Genomic DNA, 24,668 nt, shown 5'->3' on the forward strand with positions numbered 1-24,668 from the left:
ACCAAAGACCTTTGATCTCCAGATCCCCCAGATGAGCTCCCCACCCTAGAGTGGAAGCATCCGTTATGACTGTGGCCACTGGTGGCGACTGCTGGAACGGCTTTCCTTGTGAAAGATTGTTGCTTGCAATCCACCACTTCAAATCCACAGCAGCATCTCTGGAGATCTTGACAGTACTCTCTAGATCCCCTTTGTGTTGAGACCACTGCCTTCGGAGGCACCACTGAAGAGCCCTCATGTGCCAGCGAGCATGCGTGACCAACAGAATGCAGGAGGCAAACAGACCGAGCAGACGAAGGATCTTGAGGACTGGAACTACCGCTCCATTTCGAAACATTGGAACCAAATCCTGAATATCTTGAATCCGCTGAGGCGGAGGAAAGGCCCGACCCAATGTTGTATCCAGTACTGCCCCTATGAACAGGAGGCGCTGAGAGGGCTCTAGGTGAGATTTGGGCTCGTTCACCGAAAAACCCAGGTCGAACAACAACTGGGTTGTTGACTGCAGATGATGCGACACAAGCTCCGGGGACTTGGCTTTGATCAACCAGTCGTCCAAGTAAGGGAATACTGCTATCCCCTTCCTTCTGAGTTCTGCCGCAACCATCGACATCACCTTCGTGAAGACTCGAGGTGCTGAAGTAAGACCAAACGGAAGGACCGCAAACTGATAGTGCTGCGATCCCACCACAAACCGGAGATACTTCCTGTGTGACTTGAGTATCGGGATATGAAAGTAAGCATCCTGCAAGTCGACAGACACCATCCAGTCTTCCTTGTTCAACGCCAAAAGCACCTGTGCTAGGGTCAGCATCTTGAACTTTTCCTGCTTGAGGAACCAATTCAAGATCCTCAGGTCCAGGATTGGTCTCAAACGACCATCCTTCTTGGGAATCAGGAAATACCTTGAGTAACATCCTCGACCCCTTTCCTGCTCTGGGACCAACTCCACCGCACCCTTTGAAAGGAGGGCTTGTACCTCCTGTTCTAGCAACAGGAGGTGTTCTTCTGAACAATAAGAAGGGCGGGCGGGATGAGGGGCGGGAACTCCCGAAAGGGAAGGGTGTAGCCTTTTCCCACAATACTGAGAACCCAAGTGTCCGTTGTAACAGTCTTCCATTTGGTGAGAAAATGCTGTAATCTTCCCCCTACAGGAGAGGAGTGAGTGGGAAATGGTGGAAGCCTAAGGCTGCTTCCCCTGCTGCACCCCTCCAGAGGATAAGGAAGAGGCAGAGTGCTGCTGAGAGGCTCCTCTGGTGCGGACCCTACCTCTCCCCCTAAAAGATCTATAGGGATGGGAAGAGGCAGGTTGCTGATATCTTCCCCGAAAGGAAGAGGAGGAAGAGCCACGCCCAAATCCACGAAACCTCCTGAAAAATCTGGAAGAGGCCGTGGAAGAAGGAGCTTGGAGCCCTAACGACTTAGCCGTGGCCCTGCTCTCCTTAAAACGTTCCAAGGCCGAATCAGCCTTGGCTCCAAACAGTTTGTCCCCATCAAACGGGAGATCCAACAATGTGGACTGTACATCCGCAGAAAAGCCCGAGTTACGGAGCCAGGCCTGTCTCCTTGCCACCACAGTTGTGCCCATTGCTCTGGCTACCGAGTCGGTCGTATCCAGTCCCGTCTGGATAATCTGGGTCGCAGCAGCCTGGGCATTTGAAACAACATCCAAAAGACCCTGGGGAAGGTCTGTAAATGATGAGGAAATGTCATCCATCAGAGCATGAATATACCTCCCCAGGATACAGGTTGCGTTGGTGGCCTTCAATGCCAGACTGCAGGACGAAAAAATCTTCTTGGACTGCGCCTCTAGTTTCTTTGAATCTCTGTCCCCAGGCACCGTCGGGAAAGAACCAGGCGCTGACTTGGATGAACAGGAGGCCTGCACCACCAAGCTCTCCGGCGTAGGGTGCCTAGACAGAAAACCAGGGTCAGTCGGAGCCGCCCGATACCTCCTGGCCACGGCTCTGTGAACTGCTGGGGAAGATGCCGGCCTCTTCCACACCTCTAACACCGGATCCAGCAGAGAGTCATTAAATGGCAAAAGAGGCTCCGCCGCAGCTGAGGCCGGATGTAGCACCTCTGTTAGAAGGTTTTGTTTAGCCTCCACCACCGGCAAAGGCAGGTCCAAAAAACTAGCTGCCTTCCGTACCACTGCATGAAAGGAAGCAGCCTCCTCAGTGTATTCTCCCGGGGACGAAAGATCCCACTCAGGGGAAGTGTCCAGCCCACTGGCCGACTCCAGACCACGCAGCCCATCACCAGAGTCCTCTAGCTCTCCTTCCTCCAGGGCTCGTTGGTACTCCTGCTCCTCTAATACACGGAGAGCACGTCTCCTCGAATGAAGCCGTTGTTCAATACGCGGAGTCGACAATGCCTCCGCCGAAGTCGAAGATCGGCGCCGATCTTCAGAAGCCACCGACGCCGCGTCCGGCGCCACAGGTAACTTCGGCGCCGACGAAAGAGCAGTCGAAGCAGATGGACCCACCGGAGTCACAGGCCGAAATCCCGACGTCGACGGGATGGAAATCCCCGGGGCCAATCCCTCTGAAGCCACCGGAGCGGCCACCGGCGCCGACACTGGCGCCGAGCCCACGTTCCCAAAAGGGAGAAAGGGCATAAAGGGTGCCGGCCGAAGAGGCGCAGGATCACCCAATGAAAAGGCCAAAGGCCCAGCCGGAGCACCCCCTGGAGCCATCTGTTGGAAGATGGCATACATCGCATTCAAGAATGTGGAACTATCGGCTCCAGGGGTGGGAAAAGACGGATACTGGGGTGCCTGTCTCGGAGGCGACCCCGACGCCGACCTCAACGCCGGAGAAAACACCTGAGGCTCCAATACCTCAATCACCGACGCCTGTCCAGGTGAAGTTGGAGACGCCGGAGAGGGCAACGGCGTCGAAGGATGCGGCGTAACCGTGGGACTGATCTCCCATGTCCTTCGGCGCCGATCCGAAGACCTGGAACGAGTCTCCTTCGAATGACGCCGAGATTCTCTACGGCGTCGGGAGTCTCGATGACGCCGATGTCTTGGAGAAGAAGACTTCTTGTGATGCTTCTCCTTCGATTTCGCCATAAACAGCTTCGCCTCACGTTCCTTGAGGGCCTTTGGATTCGTGTGCTGGCATGAATCACAAGTCGAGACGTCGTGGTCGGAGCTCAAACACCAAAGGCAATCGGAATGAGGATCAGTCACCGACATCTTGCCTCCACACTCACGACAAGGCTTGAATCCAGACTTTCTCTGCGACATTATTACCACACCGAAAGACTACGCAGCAAAAATACACTGTAACCACAAAAGTAACAGTTGCTCCCTCGAAGATAACCGTTTCGAATGCACAGAAAAAAGGGAACTGACGTCTGCACGTCGTCGAGGACCTCTTATTGCCTGTATGACGTCAGACGGCGTCGCGTGGGCTAGAGTGACATCCTCGTCGACATGCAGAGACTAGTAAGAAGATTTCCGTTGAATGCTGGCGCCATGGGAGTATTCATTAGGTGAGGAATCCACAGGTAGTTGTATCCATCAGAATTTATTTTTTGTAAATGAAGTAGATAACAAATTGTCTTGAACAAGCTTTAGCTTTGATGGGGTCAATATGATTCGGTTGTCAGTAGCAAAAAAACATTTCCATTCTGCAGCATAACATGCTCTGGTTGTGGGTCTACGAGCTTCCCTGAAATGTCCATACATCCCGCAGGCAATCCTAAGTAACCAAACTCTGACTTCAGCAGTCACATTGCAAGGTTGAGTGACCTGGGGTCTGGATGTCTGATCTATACTTTATTTTAAGTGATAAGGTCCAGCCTATCGGGAAGCTTCTCATGGGGAACTACTGATAGGTCCAGATGTTTGGTGAACCATGGCTGATGTGTCCAAGTGGGAGCTCCATGGATCATGGTGAGAGAAGTTTGCATGTTCCTCTGAACCAGAAATGGAATGAGAGGGAGAGGTGGAAAAGAGTAAGCAAATGTCCCTGACCAATTCATCCACAGTACAGTGCTCCTGGATAGAGGGTGTGGGTACCTGTAGGCAAAGCTTGGACTTTTTGGGTTTTCGGCTGTGGCAAAAAGATCTACCTGAGGAGTTCCCCACTTTACAAAGTATGTTTGAAGGACCTGAGGGTCGAGTTCCCTTTGTGGACGTGTTGCTGCATCCTACTGAGCTGGTCTGCAAAGTTGTTGTCCGTCCCTGGGAGATACTCTGCCACAAGTTGAATGTGGTGGTGGAGAGCCCACTTCCGTATTGTCTGAGATTTGTGATAATTGGGACGACCGCAACATGCTTTCAGGGCTAGAAACAATGCCTAAAGCTCAAGGTAATTGACATGTAGGGATTGGTAACGGAGATCCCAAGAGGCCCTGTACTGTCAGATCTTGAAGGTGAGCACCCCAATCCGTCAGTGATGCATTTGTGGTCAGTATGACCTAAGGTACAGGGTCCAGAAAAGGCCACCTTTTCAACAGGTTGGTGGTGTGCTACCTTTGCAGAAAGCGCATAGTACGGTGATCTAACAACACTAGATCTTCCAGGTCTAGCACAGAGGACAGAAGCGAAGAGGCGTTCGTCCCATCTGTTGAGTGCCACATGGTAAGGCAGGCCTGGGAAAGTAGATGATGCCCAGAAGGGTCCACAATCCATGAACAGACCAACAAATCGATGTGAGCACTTAGGTGGAAAGGTGTGAGTGGAAACAATACCGTCAAAGAAGGTAAAAAAGATTTTGAACAAGAGCGAGTCGAAAGACAAAGCAAAGGCACACGTCCGAACCAGACTGCAGGGAGAAAACAATCTAACAAGGGTGTTGATGACCATGTGCACTATCACCAAGAGGAAGTCGCTCGATCCGGAGACTCAAAACGCTCCAAGAAAAATAACTTGCACCACTCCGGACCCAACACTAGATGGAGGGAGTATGTAGAGCATTTGTAGCTACAGCCACACGTCATCGAACATGGCTCTTCCGTTATGTGGTTTAGAGAAAGCTACAAACAGTTGTGCTTTTCTTAATGTTTTGGTTCTATCAATATATTGCAGAATAACTCATTTGACATCTAAGGTGTACACTGTTAAATCTTCTAGACTGATTAATGTGGGACTGAGATACAGGCTTAGGAAGAAATTTAGGATTGGTACATAATACCACCCTACCCCAATGTATTTGGAAGAAAGGTTAATGCCAGAAAGCTCACTGACACATCTGAGTTATGACATGGCCATTAGGAAAATCACTTTCCAAGATAAGAACTGGAGGGGGCAGGAGTGGAGGGATTCAAATGACGGCCCTTTAACCTTGTTAGTACAATGTTGAGATACGATAATGGAGTTAGAAGCATCATAGATGTAATGACCCTTTTGGAACCTTCTAGGAAGGCTTTAACAACTGGGATACTGAATAGAGAAGTATGTTGTCAACTTTGCAAATATGTGGCTACTGTTGCTGGGTGTATGTAACCTTATAGATGTGAAGGCTAGACCAGAGGTATGCAAGTGAAATAGATAAGTAAATGTCTTGAACAATGGGTTGTAAAGGATCACTTTGTTTAGAATGTCAGTAGCGGACAAATCTGTTCCACTCGGCTGCATAACAAGAACTTGCAGTGGGCCTGCATGCTTCTTTAAGAATGTCAATACAAAGTTGTGGTAGGTTTAAATAACCAAACTCTAGGACTTCAGGAGCCAGATTGCAAGGCTTAGGAACCTGGGGTCCAGGTGTCTGATTTCTCCATGGATCTGCGTGATAAAGTCCAGCCTGTTCGGCGGTACCTGGTGGGGAACTACTGAGAGTTCTAGGAGTATGGTGAATCATGGTTGTCATGCTCATGTAGGAGCCACTAGGATGAGTGTGAGGGATTATAGGAACCTCACTCTCTATACGGTGCACTAAAAAGAAGCACATCATGCAGAGTCCAGCAGATCCCTAGTTGGTTTGCAGAGGCTAAAGTAGGTAGGTCTCATGCTCTATTTAGCGGTAGTGTTGGCGAGCAGTTAGGCTTATCAGAGGGTAGTGCTATGCATTTGTTGTACTCAGAGGCAATAAATAAGAGAGACACTAAAATAATAAATCAGAGACCAAATTAAGAAAATAACTTATCTTTATGTATTTCTCAAACCCAAGAACTTTGTAATCCGGTAAATAGTTTTTTCAGCATAAATACTTTTCAGATTCAAAAATCAACACAGTGCAATTCTTAGTGTTCTTCAATGATTACCTATGGGGAAAGACAATGTTAAGCAATCACAGGGTAAACAACGGCTTACGAGGCCCATCTCAGGAAGTTAAGGTAAGTACTGGGCACTGATCAGAACCACACCATCAGGTCACTCCAGGCAGCACCGGGGGATGCATGGGTGCAGCAAGGAGTCGGGTGCCCAATGGTTTCATATGAGAGTTTGGTTCTTGTGAAGACAGGCTGCAGGCGCAGGCTAGGAAACCAATCGAGGGTAACAAACAGGAAGACTTGTAGACTTGGGGTGCACACGGATGTAGGTGCACCTTTGCTTCATTTTTCCAGGGCCCAGGGGGAACAGATGCAGGGTTGTCCTTGGGCATCGGGTCCCGGAGCACTCGTGATCAGAGGATCCTGCATTTTGACCCTTGCACTGGTGTGTGTGTGTGTGTGTGTGTGTGTGTGTGTGTGTGGAAGGGGGGGGGGGGGGGGGGGGGGAAAGCAAGGTGGACTCAAGGTCAGGGAAGCCGGGGAACATCAGTACCAGTGACCAACCTCAGATGGGGTCACAGGCAACAGGTGCAGTGGTTGCTGGAGGTGTTTGGTTTTCTCTCACCACAAGGCTGCATTCAGAGGCGTGTGCCAAAAGTTGAGTCAGTACAGGGGCTGTCTGTCATCTACACCATCTGGAGAGACCTGGGTCTCATTCCAAATGCTGCTAGGCCTTTGAAGTTTCCCGTCCTGGAATATCCATCCTGCCTGGGTGAGGTGATAAAATCCCTGTCCAGTGCAGCTCTGGCCCTCGAGAGCGCAGGCTTGAGGGCCAGAAACACATCTATAATAGCTGAACTGGTCAGGACCAGTCAATCAATCCACTAGCAGCTGGTAAGTTTTCAGGGGGCACCTCTAAGTTGCCCTCTGAGCAAGGTTATTAATAAATGCCTCACTGGCATCAGTGGGGGTTTATTCATCTGAAATGTTTGATACTAAACATCCCTACATTCAGAGAAGCCATCATGTATCTGGGGAACTCATAGTGACCAGTGTCCAGCACATGCATTTTAAATGACTCCCTGGACAATCACTATGTCTGAGAATCAACAAAGACATAGCAGGAGCTGCTTGTGCAGATATGACCATGTCAAAAGAGGTACTTTTCGCGACATGCATGTCCGCTGAAGTTTGCGAACCACAAACGGAAGCCTTGGGAGAGGTGGGAAAGCGTACGCAAATATCCCTTACCAACTCTCCCATAGTGCTTTGCCCCTGGACTGTGAGAACCTGGAGGCGAAGTTTTGGCATTTTGTGTTTTCTGCTGCAGCAAAGAGGTCTATTTGCGGGTGGCCCCAGTGCCACAAGTATGGGAGGAGGGTCTCTACTGAGATCTGCAAAGACATTGTCCAAACCCAGAAGGTACTCCGCTAATAGGTGGATGTTTTAACGGAGAACCCACTTACAGATGTTCTGGGCAGGATGAGACAGCTGAGGGGGGGATCTGGTGCCCCCCTGCTTTTGGAGAAAATACATGGCAGTCATATGGTCTCTTTTGATCAGCACTACCTTGCCAACAAGGTGAGGAAGGGAGGCTTGGAGGGCTGCATGAACAGCTACCAACTCCAGGTGACTGATATGGAGATGTCTTTGGCAGATCATCCCTGGACTGTGAGATCTTCTGAATGCGCTCCCCATCCTATGAGGGAGGCGTATGTGTTGTGATAGTTCTCTGCCAAACTGGTCTAAGAATGGAAGTCCTTTGAGGAGATTGTTGGTGTTCCACCACTGCAGAGAGTGGCACGCTTGATGGCCTACCAACACGAGATCTTCAAATTGACCCTTCGCTCGAGTCCACTGGTGCGCTAAGCACTCCTGCAACAAACACATGTTGACATTGGCATGAGATACTATAGCTATGTAGGAAGCCATCATACTGAGGAGACTAATTAATGTCTTCACTGATAACTGCGGATGAGTCTGGAACTGTGAAATGTGCGCTTGGAAGGAATAAGTCAGAGAGGCATTGGGGTAAGCTATCCCCCGCTGTAAATCGAGGATGGCTCCCAGGAAGGGTTTATTAGAAGTGGTTGGAAGTGGCATTTGACTATTGACGGTAAAACCTAATTGATGAAATAGATTTATGGTGGCTTGAGTGTGATGAACGTACAGTTGATGCTGCGCTGGTGAGCTGCTGTTACTACTGCTAGACACTTGGTGAAAACCCTGGGTGTAGTTGTTACCCTGAACAGGAGCACCTTGAATTGGAAATGTATGTTGTTGATTGTGATCCTGAGGAATCCGCGATGAGCCAGGTATATAGGAATATGGAAAGTGATGGATTTATCAATACATGCACTCAGAGGGCACCTTAGAGGTGCCCCCTGAAAAACCTAACATCTCCTAGTGTGGGCACTGACTGGTCAGAACCAGTACAGCTATCTTAAGACAGAGTTCTGGCTCCCTGAGGTGAGAGCCAATGCTCTGGAGGACTCAGAACAAAGGCCTGGTCCGGGCAGAGATATGACGTCCTCTCACAGGCAGTATGGGCAATCCAGAGCCGGGAGCTTCAAAGGCCTGCTGCCTTTGAAATGCAACCCAGGCCTCTACAAATGGTGAGGGAGGCCGAAACCCAGTTCCTGACCCCACGTTTGTTGGCAGGACTGGTGGGAAAATTTGTTAAATCAGGAGGAGTGCTCACTTCATGCCAGTCCCAACCCTGGGGTGGATGAGCTAAAGTGGACACTACTTTTTAAATTCCTCCATTTTGCGCGGAAGGAATTAAGCCAATAGGGTTGGGGCTATGCCACTGCCCAAAGGAAGTGGTCATAGGAAGGGTGTAGTCACCCAAAAGGCGAGTAGCCCATTGGCTATCACCTGGCACTCCCTTTAACACCCCTAAATTCAGAATGTAGATGGCACACCTGAACCCTAGAATCAGATTCTTGTTGACTCAAGGAGAGCCAGACAAATAGAAGTCACCCAGCAGAGAAGACTGAAGACACCAACTGACTTGGCCTCAGCCCTGCCAGCCTGTCTGTAGCCTTCAAAGAAATCTGCACCCAGAAGGCGACTGTCCTGCAACCCAACGACCTCCAGAGCCTTGGGAGGAATGCCAGCCATCAATAAAGACCAAGAATTCCTGTGGACAGCAGAAAATAAATGCTTTTGAGCAGGGAGAAACACCTATCTAAAACTTTAAATGATATGTGGTAGAGCTACTTTTGGGTTTCAATCTTAAATCTGAATCTATTTGTATTTAGAAAGTGAATTTTCCTCAAAATGAAAACAATACCCTCTGTCCCCAACAACCTAGACTGGTCTCTCCTCTGTACACTCTAGCCCTCCCAGAATACTGCATTTAATTGGGGTAAAAAAAAAAAGCACTTCACTTTATAAACGAAGATAACATAAGGGTGAATGGTTCACAGCCAAAGGATTTCTCCAAGATGAGGATAAAGGCCCCCACAATCAATCCTGTTACTATATGCACATGTTAGTATTATAGAAAGCCAATAGCTAAAATAATACAAGTCTTCAGGATCTATTCACAGGTGCAAGTGGCTACAGGGGTGGAGTGTTCTTCTAAAGAGAACTATCACCTGGGTATAAGGGCCTTCGCCTCCTCTGCTGTCTCCGGGCACAGATTTGCCAAACACGCCAACTCAAACTTATGGAGCTTCTTCTGCAGTAACAAACTGTAGAGGGAGAAAAGAAAGCTGCAGAAACTGAATGAAGCATAGATAAATCTAACCTTTGCCTGCACCATGCATTATGGCTAGATACAAACTACATCAACGTGCTGTGACATTCACAGGTCATTCAATTCTCTGTCTCAAACATTTACTAAAAGATCGATGTACAAACAAAAGAACAAGTTACTTACCCTCAGTAACAAATTATCTGGTAGAGACATTCTTGTTGCAGATTCCTTACCTTGGAATTTCCTCCAGGTGTCTGTCTCGACCCAGAGATTTTTCTCCTGCAGTAGCCCTGCACACTGTTAGGTGGAGGTCGACTCAGCACCCGTCATCGGCCTCATGTTTGCCAGATATGACATCACAAGTTATATATAGGTGCCACCCCAGGATGTTCACATCAGTTTTTCATGACTTTCCATGCCAGAAGGGAGGGGAGCCATGAAGAACACTGACCCTGGTACATTAGAGCTAGGGTCCTGAAAGGGAAGTCCCTGTTTGCAGAGCGGGAGGATGGGTGGGTCAGTAGGGAATCTGCAACTAGAATATGACTACCAGATAATTTGTTACCAAAGGTAAGTAACTTGTTCATGAGATAGAGACTTCTAGTTGCAGATTCCTTACCTTACAATAGATCCCCAAGCAAGACCATCCCCATAGGAGGATTGGTGAACCAAGATCATACTTGGAAGTCCTGTAGGACCAAAGGGATAAAGCACCCATCCTTACGGACCCAACTGTCCGGGTAGCAGGGTTTGGTGAACGTGTGCAGTGATGCCCACGCTGCTGCCTGACAAGATGCCCAGGACAGAAAATCTGCATGCCACTGCAGTGGTTGCAGCTGTTGCTCTTGCGGAGTGAGCACGCAAACCCTCCGGAGGTGGCTTCTTAGCCAAAGCGTTGCACATTTTAATGCAGAGAACAACCCATCTGGAGATGGTTCTCTTCTGCACAGCCTGACCTTTCGTCACACCCACATAACTCAAAGAGTTGATCATCCACCAGGAACTCCTTGGTATGATCAAGAAATGCTCTTTTTGTGTCCAGGCGTTGGAGTCTCTTCTCTTCCTTAGTGCGGGTGCATAGAAAGTAGGCAAGGTAATGGATTGGCCAACATGAAAAGGTGTGACAACTTATGGTAAATAGTAAGCCCTAGAACGAAGCACCATCTTGTCAGGATGGATGGAAATGAAGGGTAGCTTTAATGAGAGCCTGCAGCTCACTTACCCTGCGGGCAGAAGTGATGGCTACAAGGAAGCTGTTTTTAGAGTAAGAAGCTTACGTGGGCAGTTATTAAGTGGCACGAAAGAAGCACATATCAGTAAGAACTAAGTTTAAATCTCATTGGGGCATGATAAACAGAGAAGGAGGAAACATATGGGTAAGACCTTTCAGGAGTCTACCAGCAATAGGAGATTTAAACAAAGAGGGTTAGTCAGGTACTCAGGAAAGCAGAGAGAGCAGTCAAGTAACCCTTTGGGATGTCCAAAGCAGAGCCCTGCTGGGCTAGAGAAAGAACAAACAAGAGAACCTCTGACAAAGGGGTAGAGAGGGAGTCAACAGACTTGTCTGTGCACCATACCACAAATTTGTTCCAACGACAGGTGTATTCAGTTTTGGTGGAGGGTGTAAAGAAATGGCTCCCTGTTGCAGTTACCCCCCACTTTTTGCCTGATACTGATGCTGACTTGACTGAGAAGTGTGCTGGGACCCTGCTAACCAGGCCCCAGCACCAGTGTTCTTTCACCTAAAATGTACCATTGTCTCCACAATTGGCACACCCCTGGCATCCAGGTAAGTCCCTAGTAACTGGTACCCCTGGTACCAAGTGCCCTGATGCCAGGGAAGGTCTCTAAGGGCTGCAGCATGTCTTATGCCACCCTGGGGACCCCTCACTCAGCACAGACACACTGCTTGCCAGCTTGTGTGTGCTGGTGGGGAGAAAATGACTAAGTCGACATGGCACTCCCCTCAGGGTGCCATGCCAACCTCACACTGCCTGTGGCATAGGTAAGTCACCCCTCTAGCAGGCCTTACAGCCCTAAGGCAGGGTGCACTATACCACAGGTGAGGGCATATGTGCATGAGCACTATGCCCCTACAGTGTCTAAGCAAAACCTTAGACATTGTAAGTGCAGGGTAGCCATAAGAGTATATGGGCTGGGAGTCTGTCAAAAACGAACTCCACAGCTGCATAATGGCTACACTGAATACTGGGAAGTTTAGTATCAAACTTCTCAGAATAATAAACCCACACTGATGCCAGTCTTGGATTTATTAATAAAATGCACACAGAGGGCATCTTAGAGATAACCCCTGTATTTTACCCAATTGTTCAGTGCAGGACTGACTGGTCTGTGCCAGCCTGCTGCTGAGATGAGTTTCTGACCTCATGCGGTGAGAGCCTTTGTGCTCTCTGAGGACAGAAACAAAGCCTGCTCTGGGTGGAGGTGCTTCACACCTCCCCCCTGCAGGAACTGTAACACCTAGCAGTGAGCTTCAAAGGCTCAAGCTTCGTGTTACAATGCCCCAGGGCACTCCAGCTAGTGGAGATGCCCGCCCCCTGGACCCAGCCCCCACTTTTGGCGGCAAGTCCAGGAGAGATAATGAGAAAAACAAGGAGTCGTCACTGGCCAGTCAGGACAGCCCCTAAGGTGTCCTGAGCTGAGGTGACTCTGACTTTTAGAAATCCTCCATCTTGTAGAAGGAGGATTCCCCCAATAGGGATAGGAATGTGCCCCCCTCCCCTTGGGAGGAGGCACTAAGAGGGTGTACCCACCCTCAGGGCTAGTAGCCATTGGCTACTAACCCCCCAGACCTAAACACGCCCTTAAATTTAGTATTTAAGGGCTCCCCTGAACCTAAGAATTTAGATTCCTGAAACTACAAGAAGAGGACTGCTGAGCTGAAAAACCCCTGCAGAGGAAGAACAGAAGACACCAACTGCTTTGGCCCCAGACTTACCGGCCTGTCTCCTGCCTTCCAAAGAAACCTGCTCCAGCGACGCTTTCCAAGGGACCAGCGACCTCTGAATCCTCTGAGGACTGCCCTGCTTCAAGAAAGACAAGAAACTCCCGAGGACAGCGGCACTGCTCCAAAAGAACTGCAACTTGGTTTCAAGGAGCAGATTTAAAGACCCCTGCAACTCCCCGCAAGAAGCGTGAGACTTGCAACACTGCACCTGGCGACCCCGACTCGACTGGCGGAGAACCAACACCTCAGGGAGGACCCTCCGGCAACTCCGAGACTGTGAGTAACCAAAGTTGTCCCCCCTGAGCCCCCACAGCGACGCCTGCAGAGGGAATCCCGAGGCTCCCCCTGACCGCGACTGTTTGAACTCCATTTCCCGACGGCTGGAAAAGACCCTGCACCCGCAGCCCCCAGCACCTGAAGGAGCGGAACTTCTGTGCAGGAGTGACCCCCAGGAGGCCCTCTCCCTTGCCCAGGTGGTGGCTACCCCGAGGAGCCCCCCCCTTGCCTGCATCGCTGAAGAGACCCCTTGGTCTCCCATAGGAAACTATTGGAACCCGACGCGTGTTTGCACACTGCACCCGGCCGCCCCCGCGCTGCTGAGGGTGTACTTTTTGTGCTGACTTGTGTCCCCCCCGGTGCCCTACAAAACCCCCCTGGTCTGCCCTCCGAAGACGCGGGTACTTACCTGCTGGCAGACTGGAACCGGGGCACCCCCTTCTCTCCATTGAAGCCTATGTGTTTTGGGCACCTCTTTGACCTTTGCACCTGACCTAAGAAGAAGAAGGACTGCTGAGCTGAAAACCTGCAGAGAAGACGGAGACACCAACTGCTTTGGCCCCAGCTCTACTGGCCTGTCTCCCCCATTCTAAAGACACTGCTCCAGCGACACGTTCCACAGGGTCCAGCGACCTCTGAAGCCTCAGAGGACTACCCTGCATCTTGAAGGACCAAGAAGTCCCGAGGACAGCGGCTCTGCTCCACAAAGACTGCAACTTTGCAACAAAGAAGCAACTTTGAAACAACACACCGGAAGCGTGAGATTTTGCACTCTGCACCCTACGCCCCGCCTCGACTTGTGGAGAACAAACACCACAGGGAGGACTCCCCGGCAACTGCGAGCCCGTGAGTAGCCAGAGTTGACCCCCCCTGAGCCCCCACAGCGACGCCTGCAGAGGGAATCCCGAGGCTCCCCCTGACCGCGACTGCCTGCTTCAAAGACCCGACGCCTGGTAAAGACACTGCACCCGCAGCCCCCAGGACCTGAAGGATCCGACCTCCAGTGCAGGAGCGACCCCCAGGTGGCCTTCTCCTTTGCCCAGGTGGTGGCTATCAAGAGGAGCCCCCCTCCTTGCCTGCATCGCTGAAGAGACCCCTTGGTCTCCCATTGGATTACATTGCTAACCCAACGCCTGTTTGCACACTGCACCCGTCCGCCCCGTGCCGCTGAAGGTGTACTTTTTGTGCTGACTTGTGTCCCCCCCGGTGCCCTACAAACCCCCCCTGGTCTGCCCTCCGAAGACGCGGGTACTTACCTGCTGGCAGACTGGAATCAGGGAACCCCCTTCTCCGTTGAAGCCTATGCGTTTTGGACACCACTTTGACCTCTGCACCTGAGCTGCTGGTGGGGTAACTTTGGGGTTGCTCTGAACCCCCAACGGTGGGCTACCTTGGACCCAAAACTGAAACCTGTAAGTGACTTACTTATCTGTTAAAACTAACAAAACTTTACATCCCCCAGGAACTGTGAAAATTGCACTAAGTGTCCACTTTTAAAACAGCTATTTGTGTTTTATGTAAAAAGTATACATGCTAATGTAATGATTCAAAGTTCCTAAAGTACTTACCTGCAATACCTTTCAAATTAGATATTACATGTAGAATTTGAACCTGTGGTTCTTAAAATAAACTAAGAAAATATATTTTTCTATAACAAAACCTATTGGCTGGATTTGTCTCGGATTGTGTGTTCCTCATTTATTGCCTGTGTGTATGTACAACAAATGCTTAACAGTACTCCTTTGATAAGCCTACTGCTCGACCACACTACCACAAAATAGAGCATTAGTATTATCTCTTTTTGCCACTATCTCACCTCTAAGGGGAACCCTTGGACTCTGTGCATGCTATTCCTTACTTTGAAATAGCACATACAGAGCCAACTTCCTACAGAGGGGCACCTGGCTGCCAAGATAACATTACAGACTTCCTGATGGAAGGTCAAAAGCTGTCAACTGCTGCCACTCAATCTCCACAAAAGAAGGCGGAGATTGAACAGGTTCTGGTGGAGGTCAGTCCCCTGCTGCTGCCACAGAAGTTTCTCCCAAAAGGGCAGCCTGATTATAGGACTGACGGCCATGCTCAAGTGCTTGGGATACCAGACTCTTCAAGCCCAGTCCGGAGCCACAAGAACTACTAGGGCCTGGTCATTCTTGATCTTCTTGAGAACTCTGGGCAGAAGTGGTATTGGGGGAAAGGAAGCTAGAGTTCCACTTAAAACAAAAAGTGTCCCCGAATGAGTGCTGCATCGGAAACTCTCACACACAAATCAGCTGACATTGCGCGTTCTCTGCAGAGGCAAACAGATCTAACCGAGGCTCTCCCCACGGCCGAATGAGAACTTGCACCACCTCTGTATCGAGACTCCATTCAGGCATGGCTGAGTTCGTCCGCTCTGGCCTTAAGGGGGCCAGCCAGATGTTGAACCACCAGGGGCGTGCCCTGATGATCCAGCTATGTCCAGAGGCGCACAGCCTTTTCACAAAGTGTTCACAACCCCACCCCACCCTGCTTGCTGCAGTACCACATGGCAGTGCTGCTGTCCGTGAACACCTGCACCACTTCCCCTACTGAGAGAGGGAAGGAATGCTTTCAATGCTAGCCTGATCTCCCTGAGCGCCAAAATACTGATGTGGAGCCCAGACTCCGCCGGAGACCTGATCTTTACCTCTCCCATATGGCCGCCCTATCACAGAAGTGGCTGATCTGTCACTGTCAGGCCTAGCTGGGGAAGGGAGAAGGATGTGCCCCTGATCCAGTCACAAATCAAAAGCCACCAATGTGGATCTTATGCAGTTCCCTCTGCGATCTGGACCATGTCAGAGAGATTCCCTTGATGCGCCCACTGGAACTTCAGGTCCCACTAAAGAGCAAACATATGCCATCTGGCACGTGTCTCCAGGAGGAAGCATAAGGCCCTGGACTCGCTACTCAGGAGGTTAGGCTTGAAACTGCACTGTATCAAGAACCGCTTCAATGAAAGGGAGCATCAGGCAGGGAATCAGGTGTGACTTTAGCACATTTAGAATGAATGCCAGTGAATGCAGGAGGTCGACCGTATTCCAGAGTTGGGAGATGACAGCCGTGGGCAAGCCCACCTTCAACAGCCAGCCGTCAAGGTAGGGGGAGGCTGAAACCCCAGATCTGCACAGATGAGCTGCAACCACCGCTATCACTTTGGTGAACACCTGAGGGGAGCAAGTAAGGCCAAAGGGGTGCACGGTAAACTGAAAATGCTTGTGGCCTACCATGAAACACAAGTAACGTCTGTGGGCAGACAGGACAGGAATATGGAAATATGCAAGTCCAACGCTACCATCCAGCCTCCTGGGTCCAGGCAAGATAGGACTTGAGCCAGAGTGAGCATTTTGAAATTCTCCTTCTTGAGGAAGAGATTGAAGGACCGGAGGTCCAGGATAGGGCGGAGACCCTTGACCTTTTTGGGCACCAGAAAGCAGTGGGACTAACAACCACCGCCTACTCCTGGCACAGGAGCCCTCTTCTTTGGCTCCCTAAGAGTCGTAACTTCCTCACAGAGAAGTGCCAAATGATCTTCCATCATCTGATCGCAGGATGGTGGCCTCGATGGAGGGATAGTCTCGAAGGGAAGGAAGTTGCTCCTTTAGACTATTTGTAAAGCCGACCTGTCTGACGTGATGGATTGCCAGTGGGGCAGGTGATGGCGAATCGGGTCTCCAATTGGTCCCTGATGGGGAAGCGTCAGACTAGGAGGGCTTTGAGCCTGCAGAGGGAGGAGTGGTGGACTGGGCAGAATGCTAGTCCCCTGATCTATGAGGACGTTGGATTCCATGTTGCCAGCCACACAGAGGCTGGGCAGCATGCGCAGCACAGTGGCTGGAGGGAAAGGAACATAGGTGGGCAACCCTTACGTAGCCACAAAAGGGGCGAAAAGCAGACTGAGGGGACGAAGAGCACCTGTGAGGCCCAAGGACTTAGACATAACACAGAACTCCTTAAAGCACTCGAGCATCAAGTCTGCCTTGTCTCCGAAGAGATGGGTGCCATCGAAGGGCATGTTCATAAGCTCAGTCTGGACATCTCCAGATAAACCAGACGTCCTTAACCAAGCATGGCACCTCAAGGCCACCATCGATGCAACCAATCTACTTAGTGAGTCAGTTGTATCCATTTCACATATTGTGAACTTAGGTGCATCTCTCCCAGCAGCAAAAACTTGAGAGAGAATAGACTGGGCCTCCTCCGGAAACTGTGGCAGTACCTGCGCAACCAGAGGTCAATGGGAAAGAGCCTAGGCACATCTCAGGAAGGAGATGGTGCTTATAAGAGAATTATAAGGAGTAGGACTAAGGCCCTGGGGTAACCTTTTGAACCTCTAGTCATTACCAACTTCAAGGCCCGCAAAGGGGGCGCGCTCAGACCCCAGTCTCTCTGAACCTGCAATTAGGCAAGACTGATTTTCGGGCTAGACTTCCCCAGGGAAACTTGCTTCCCAGATGGCGATGGAAACCTTTTGACTTAAATGAAAAAAATCAGGTGGGACTCCTGAGACAAGGACTACTAGTGGGGGTTAACCTGAATGTCACCAATAGTAAATGCGGAATAACTGCTAGTGATAGGTGTGATCCTGAATCGCATTCCCCTATGTAGTACAAGAGCCCTGACCCCAGGGGACTATGTGCTCTGAATGTCATATTTTACTTTGTTTGCATATAAATACTCCTTTATTCATAAGTGCAAGTATTTAACAGGACAATCATTTACTGCTGCTGGTATTTTAAATTGTTGCCTGTGTGCACCCCCAGTGTTTAAACACCCCCAAACCCTAACAGAGAAGCCTTGGATTGCTCGTCACGCACTGCCACTGAGAGCCAAGAGCTGAGGGGGTACTTGGGCTAGCTGCTCAGGATCCATAGTAGGTCGCCCCCTGGGACATCAGAATACAAGGCTTCAACCTCCACAGTTGACCCAGTAGCTCCTGCATGCCCTGTTGCCCTCTGAAAGACGTGATAGGAAAATGGGGGCAAAGTCCTTTGTATGACTTTACAAAGCTGTGATAACCCTGCCCATTCTGTTATGTTCTACTTTTTCTTATCAGATTCTACAATATGAGCTAATATTGTAAAACGGTGAGGCACCACCTTTATCAACAGGCTTTGACAATAAGGTCTAGTTCTGCTGAAAGTGGTAAAACCTAAAGTATTCTTCCCACCAGAGTGAGGGAGGCTACAAGCCCCTCATGCTGAACTATGAGACAACTTAGCAACAGTAAGTTATAGTTTAAGGGGACAGGCCTTTGCATTTGTACCCCTTGTGTCTGCTTACTGGCACTTACAATAAAATCCACCCTCCATCATTGGATTATCTGCCTTTGCTCATGTGCATAGTAATATGTGGGTTTCATTTGCGTCACAGCAGAAGACTGCATGAAAGAAAGCTGGTGTACATTTTGGGCACAAGCCGCAAGGTGGCCTAAGAAGGTGATGTCTCCTGCAAGTGGTCTGGTCCTCAGAGGAAACCTATAGACTTCATACCATTAGTTCAGCGTCCCTTCCCAAAAAAGTTGTTTGGATAGAATCGATTTATCCAGCTTAAAGTGCAAACTATTACTACACTCACCATTTTCTGTGTTGCCAGCTGTCATTTGGCAAACAATGATTTGGGAATTAATATTTACAGACTGGTCTATATCTTGCTATGCTAGATTTAAACTTACACACTTTCATTTTCTGCACCACACGCATGTGACACCAGTGCTTTTACATAAAATGAAGCCTAGTAAGTCATGTGGGTGTCCCCGATGCTAAGGCTCCTGTGGCCTCTTTTCTACATTTGGTGTGGCATTGTCAAGCTGTACATATACTCTAGCAGACGGTGCGGACGCCTGTAATGGCAGACCCTACTGTTTGCCTGTTGGGTGATGTTCATCGGCTGATAGGCTGGAAAATGGAGCTCAAGTTTGAGCATTTACTACTACTCTGGCTAAATGGCGGTACAGATTACCTGGATGGGTCAGATAGGTCATACTGTGGAGCAAGTGGCTGAGAAGGTGCGACTGAAGCAATGCAGATGTAAAGATATGGTGGAGGATGATTTGAGGGTGTGGGTGGAACTCATAGGAAAGTTTGTAGATCAAGGGGGCAACAGAGGATGGAGATTCTACTGATCAAGACAATTACCTAATCATGTCATGACTGCGAGAGAGACAGATTTGGGTGTAATGCTCCTGCAATATAGTATGATATGAGCTGTACAGACCATACCTCTCTGTGACATGGGTTAATGATGGCTATTATTTAACAGTTGTTGCTACTTTTTGACAAATCAATAAAAACATTTATAAAAAAAAAACAATATTGGCAGCCTGGAACCAACATAAGTCCTTACCCTGTCCTGAACAATCAGGCCTGCCTTCAGTAAGCTTACCAAAGTCGGGACAATGACCAAGGCGCTGTTGCTTAGCTTTGAAAGAGGATTTTAAAATCTAAATGAACACATTTTGGTTGGCCTCTCCAGTCAGTGCCCCCAACGCAAAATGTATACTATTCAACATCGATTCAGTAAGTTTAATTTTGTTAGGAAGTCTCAACACTAGTTTAGAGAAGATACACGCCACAGACAAGACCCTTGCTTGTGGTGGTCTTCCTGGAGCTAGGACAATACCCTGGGATTTCGAAACCTTTGCAGCTGTGACAGGATCAGAAGGGATGCAGATGAATTCTACAGCGAGAAAGGCGGGGGGCTCCTGACTGTCAGCAAGATCCCCACAAGGCTTGCTGATTCTGCTTAGAGATTGTCTTGACACATACCTGTGCTGAGAGTCATGAATTCTTGGAGCTCAGAATTACCTAAACATCACCAGAGGTTGAAGATCTCCCAAGATGCCTTTCTATGGCATCTGTATGTATGAGCTTAGGAGGTATGTCGCTTGTGTGGTACCTTAGGGAGTCAGAGCACACCCCTGTCCAATCCCAGAGGGACAAAGATTTTTCTAATTCTTTGAGATGTGTCCCAATGGCCACAGTTGGGGATCCTAAAGAGTTTACACCATCTTACTAAAATGCATAATTCCAGGGCTAGTCTGTCTACAGTGCAAATGGCCCCTGCATTACAGTTCACAGTAGAAACTAGTTTTGTATTCAAATTCCCAGTGGGAACTGGTTGCACTAGTGGGTACAGTTACATCCTCAGTTTAGTGGCAGCCCTGCTAAGAGGAAATTCAAAATTTGACCAGTCCATACCTTTTACTGGCATAGTGAAAACTAAAGACTGAAGTGAGGTTGTAATAATTTCTTATCTACTTTATATTAAAAAAAATTAGAAATTCACTTTAAAGACTAAAGGTTATAAGGATGCTATAGTAAAAAGTGCAAATGTAAGGTAAAACATAACATTTCAAAGTAAGAAAACAACTGAAATGCACTAGCAATAGTTGTCTCCAGTCACTATTTAACTACAGGAACTTTTCATGAAGACCTGAAAAAAGCATACATACGTCTGTTATTAAAGAAAACAAACCTAGACCCGCAGGACCCCAACAACTACAGACCAATCACGAATGGACCTTTCCTGGGCAAACTGATAGACAGAGCAGCATTCGCTCAGATGTCACAATTCATTGAAGACAACTCCATACTTTCAGTCTACCAAACTGGATTCCACCCAGGAAGAGGCATTAAATCGGCACTCATAGCAATCTGGGCTGATCTTAAGAACGCAGTCGACCTCAATGGAGTTGCGGCACTACTTCTCTTGGACCTCTCACTGCCTTTGATACGGTTAACCATGACACCCTCATTCAAAGACTCCACGAAGCCGGCATAGAAGGGACTGCTCTCGACTGGATTACATTCTACCTTCAAAACAGAATTATCATCATCTATTCTACCCCCTTCTCATACAAACCTATCTCACAAAAGCAAGGGTCCCCCAAGGATCAATCATCTCACCGTTGCTTTTCACATCTACATGATATCATTACCAGAATTGATCAATGATTTTCAACTCGCATCCTACAACTATGCAGATGACAAACACTACTTAAATTAGAATGCACCAGTAGTGAAATGAGTGTTTTGACCACTGACTTCATGTTGCACCACTTTGCACCTGGCTTAGTTGTCCAGTGCTCACCAGTTACAGACTCCATTTTGGTATCCAGTTTACGCTTAGTTCATTCTGCCTATTGACTTTTTCATAGCATTAGAAACTGCCAATGTTAAAAGCTGCAAGTGATTTTCCACGTTTTACACTGTGCATTCTGTCTTGTTTTCGTTCACCAAGGGCTTTGGCTGATAAGAACGTCTTCAGATGGCAGGGAACAGCCTTGCTTTGAATTGACTTCTTGGGATTGTGGCCACGTCCCAACATTATATTTTAAAAGCTGTCCTAAAGTAAACTGCATTTTTTTAACAATAAACTTCTACAGGGAGAGGGAAGTCTGGAAATGTCCTCCCTTGTTTGTTTAAAGTATAAGAGGACGAGACCAGATGGACCGGGGACAGAGCAGGTCTCCGGCACATTCAGGACGCTTAAGTGTGTCATCCTTCCCGTGAGGATAATTGATCTCTCTCTCCTCTATCGTTTCTGGGATCTGGCGATCTGATGCGGATAGGAAGGAGATGAAGGAGTTGGCCCTTGCCTCATGGTGATGCATTCTTTTTAATTCATTATTTGCTTTACATTATAATATAGATACATATATCTGCTGTATATTGCAGAGGAGAATCATTCATGCAGGTTTTTCATTTTGTTGCTGTGACCATTTGTAAACGTGTACTTTCAACATGCTAATCTCCTTTTAGGAACCTTGCGTAGTGAAATAATAAATGTCTTCTTTAGACTAAGAAGCGCATTCCAGAGATTTTTGTCAGTGCATGAGTATTTCAGCTCGGTCATTAGTAAAAAGCAAAACATTTTGGCATAGATCGGACAGTCTAAGAGGGAGGTTTAAAATGTACTATTTAAAAGTGAAAATATGTTTTTATTCAGAGAGTTAAAGGAAGTGCCGCAAACCATGTTTGAAAATGCATGTTAAATTAAAATGCCTTATGATGTCTTGGCAAATGTGTTTTCTTGTTTATCAGGACTTTCTAAATTTTTGGATGAGCGTTTGGATAAAACAGATTTAATTACTGTACTTATGTGATTAAAAACGGAATGATATCTCTTTTGTTCTTGACAGGAGGGTTAGGATACTTTTGTCTGCTTACAGAAAAATGCATGAGAGATGTAAACAGAATATGAAAATCAGGAATTGAGGGAACAACTTACGACAAAAAATAATAAGTTATTACAAGCCGTCACAGGGAAATCTGATTTTTCACATTCCAGTAACAAGGAGGTTTAAAAAAAGGTGGGGCCAGTGTGAGCCGCATGAGCAGAACATAGCTCATGCGCAGCCAATATTTGGACGAAAAATACAGAGTAGCCCACAGTTTTTGGCAGTGGATGAAATGCATTCTTTAAAAGATTACACCCAGCAAGAAGTTAAGGATGTTAACAATATTTTCACTGAGCTTTTGTACAGTACGATGTGTACAATTAATTCAGACAAGACACAGGGACTATCCCAAAAAGAATTCAGTGGAATCCAGAACACAGAGAGAAGTTATTACAGGTAAAACAAAAGATTTTGGAGTTTGCGACTCCTCGCACTCAGCAAGAGACACAGCGTTTCATGGGATGGTTTGATTTTTGGAAACAGCATGACCTTCATTTAAAGTAAAATCTTAACCCTTTGGTACAAAGTGACAAGAAATAAACATGAGTTTGAATGGGGTGGGGAGTAGCAGTATGCTTTTGATTTGGCAAATGAAATAATTCAAAAGACTTCAGACCTATGGCCAGTGCAGGAAGGAGACTGAGTTACCTGTAACTGTTCAGGGACAATATGCAAATTGGAGTAAGTGGCAAAAACAAGGGAGGACAAGGGTGCCCCATGGGGTTTTGGACTAGAAAACTACCCGACTGTGGAGCGATATGCTCCTTATGAAAAACACCTTTTGGCGTGATATTGGGCTCTAGTGGATACTGAGCATCTAACACTAGGTCATAATGTCATTCTGAGACCTGAAATAGCAATCATGCAGTGGGTGATGAGTTCACCTAAATCTCACTGTATAGGACACACACACGAGACTAGTATTATCCAATGAAAAATTGGAGAAAACTCTGCTATGTGAAGTCAAAGGTTTTATAAGAGAGCCTTTAAAACTGGCTCACTATTGGTGAGAAGGCTATGTGCACAGGTGGCTTCTGGGAGGATTCCCTCCCTGCAAGGGGATGGGGGTATAGTTCTCGTTAGGAACAATGACAATGTAAGTGCCTTCCCAGATTTTTAGGCTTCCCTGTATCGAGAAGAACTGGTCTCACTGAGCGAGGCGGGGGCTTTCACTGCAGCAGCCCACATTCCAAAACTTGCCAAGGTTCATAGCGATAAAATTGAAGAACTGATAAGGGAGTCTGGTGTCACTAAAGTAATTTTAGACATACAACCACTTCTATAAACACTAACATTTGCACTGATTACACATTTGGTGTCCCTGTTCAACTCTTTCTTGCCCTCCCGAACTCTCTCTGTATTGATGGCTGCTGCAAACTGCACCTTGATTTATACACCAGGTAAACCTGCTGAGGACTGGGGCACTTATTGTTCTATAGCTTTATTAAACTCTGATGTTAAACTTTTTTTTAAAGTCCTGGCAATTAGGATCTTGCCCTACACCTACCACATCTTATCAACCCTGATCAATCAGGCTTTGTTTCCCTAAAGGTAGGAAGCCAACAACATTTGGAAAGTACTACCAAAAGAAAAGGCTAACTACCTGAACAGTTCAACGCTAATTCTGTTCCCAGATGCCAAAAAGTGGGTCAGCTAGGGCTTTCTTGATAAAGTGCTGGAAGCGGTGGGCTCTGGTCCCTGGATGTTGACATGGCTAGTTAAAAGACCCTTCAGCACAGGTACTCTAACAGGGAGAGATTCTCCTGTTGAGAGGGACCAGACAAGGGTGTCCACTTTACCTGCCTTTATTTTTCATCACTGCTGAACCACTAACAATCACTATCGTAAGGAACATGGACTTAAATGAATACATAGATACTATCCCACACCAGATCAACTATATAAATTTGACTGGAGATAAATTCTGAATGCATGCAATGTTAGGCTCCAGTCACGGATTTCTTAAACAAAGTATAGACCTCTGCAGCTTAAGTGCTTACTGAAACAAAGTTTTCATTGATGTTGACAAAACAAATGTTCGTATAGCCCCGGACCTGCTGATATCACTTTTGGGAAATGTGAAAGATATGCCCCAAGCAGGCAATGTTTACGGTATTAGCACTTTTACAAGCCAAATAGTGTATGGCAGTGCAATGAGGAAAGGGCCAGCAACTCACTATCCAAGAGCTGCATAAAGATCTAGCATATTGTAATAGTGCCTCTGACACCTGAAGCTTGTTGGTAACCCTCAAATACAGATCCCAAAACACCTGTGGCTCATAGCCATGCACCCTTCATCAACAATGGAGCATAATGATATCTGGGTCTAAGATGGTGGTTATAGCCTGTGCTGT

At 47.8% G+C, this 24,668-nt stretch overlaps 1 protein-coding gene across 1 annotated transcript in view; it reads right to left on the reverse strand.

Moving 5' to 3' along the window:
• Positions 1–24,668, reverse strand: part of POLR2D (RNA polymerase II subunit D) — a 132,194-nt gene that overhangs the window by 38,372 nt on the left and 69,154 nt on the right. The window contains exon 3 of the mRNA XM_069213681.1: positions 9,768–9,863. Coding sequence (XP_069069782.1) covers positions 9,768–9,863 — 96 coding nt within the window. The remainder of the gene's footprint in view (positions 1–9,767; positions 9,864–24,668) is intronic.

Source organism: Pleurodeles waltl, chromosome 11 (assembly GCF_031143425.1).
Source record: "Pleurodeles waltl isolate 20211129_DDA chromosome 11, aPleWal1.hap1.20221129, whole genome shotgun sequence".
In the NCBI taxonomy this organism is placed as follows: Eukaryota; Metazoa; Chordata; class Amphibia; order Caudata; family Salamandridae; genus Pleurodeles; species Pleurodeles waltl.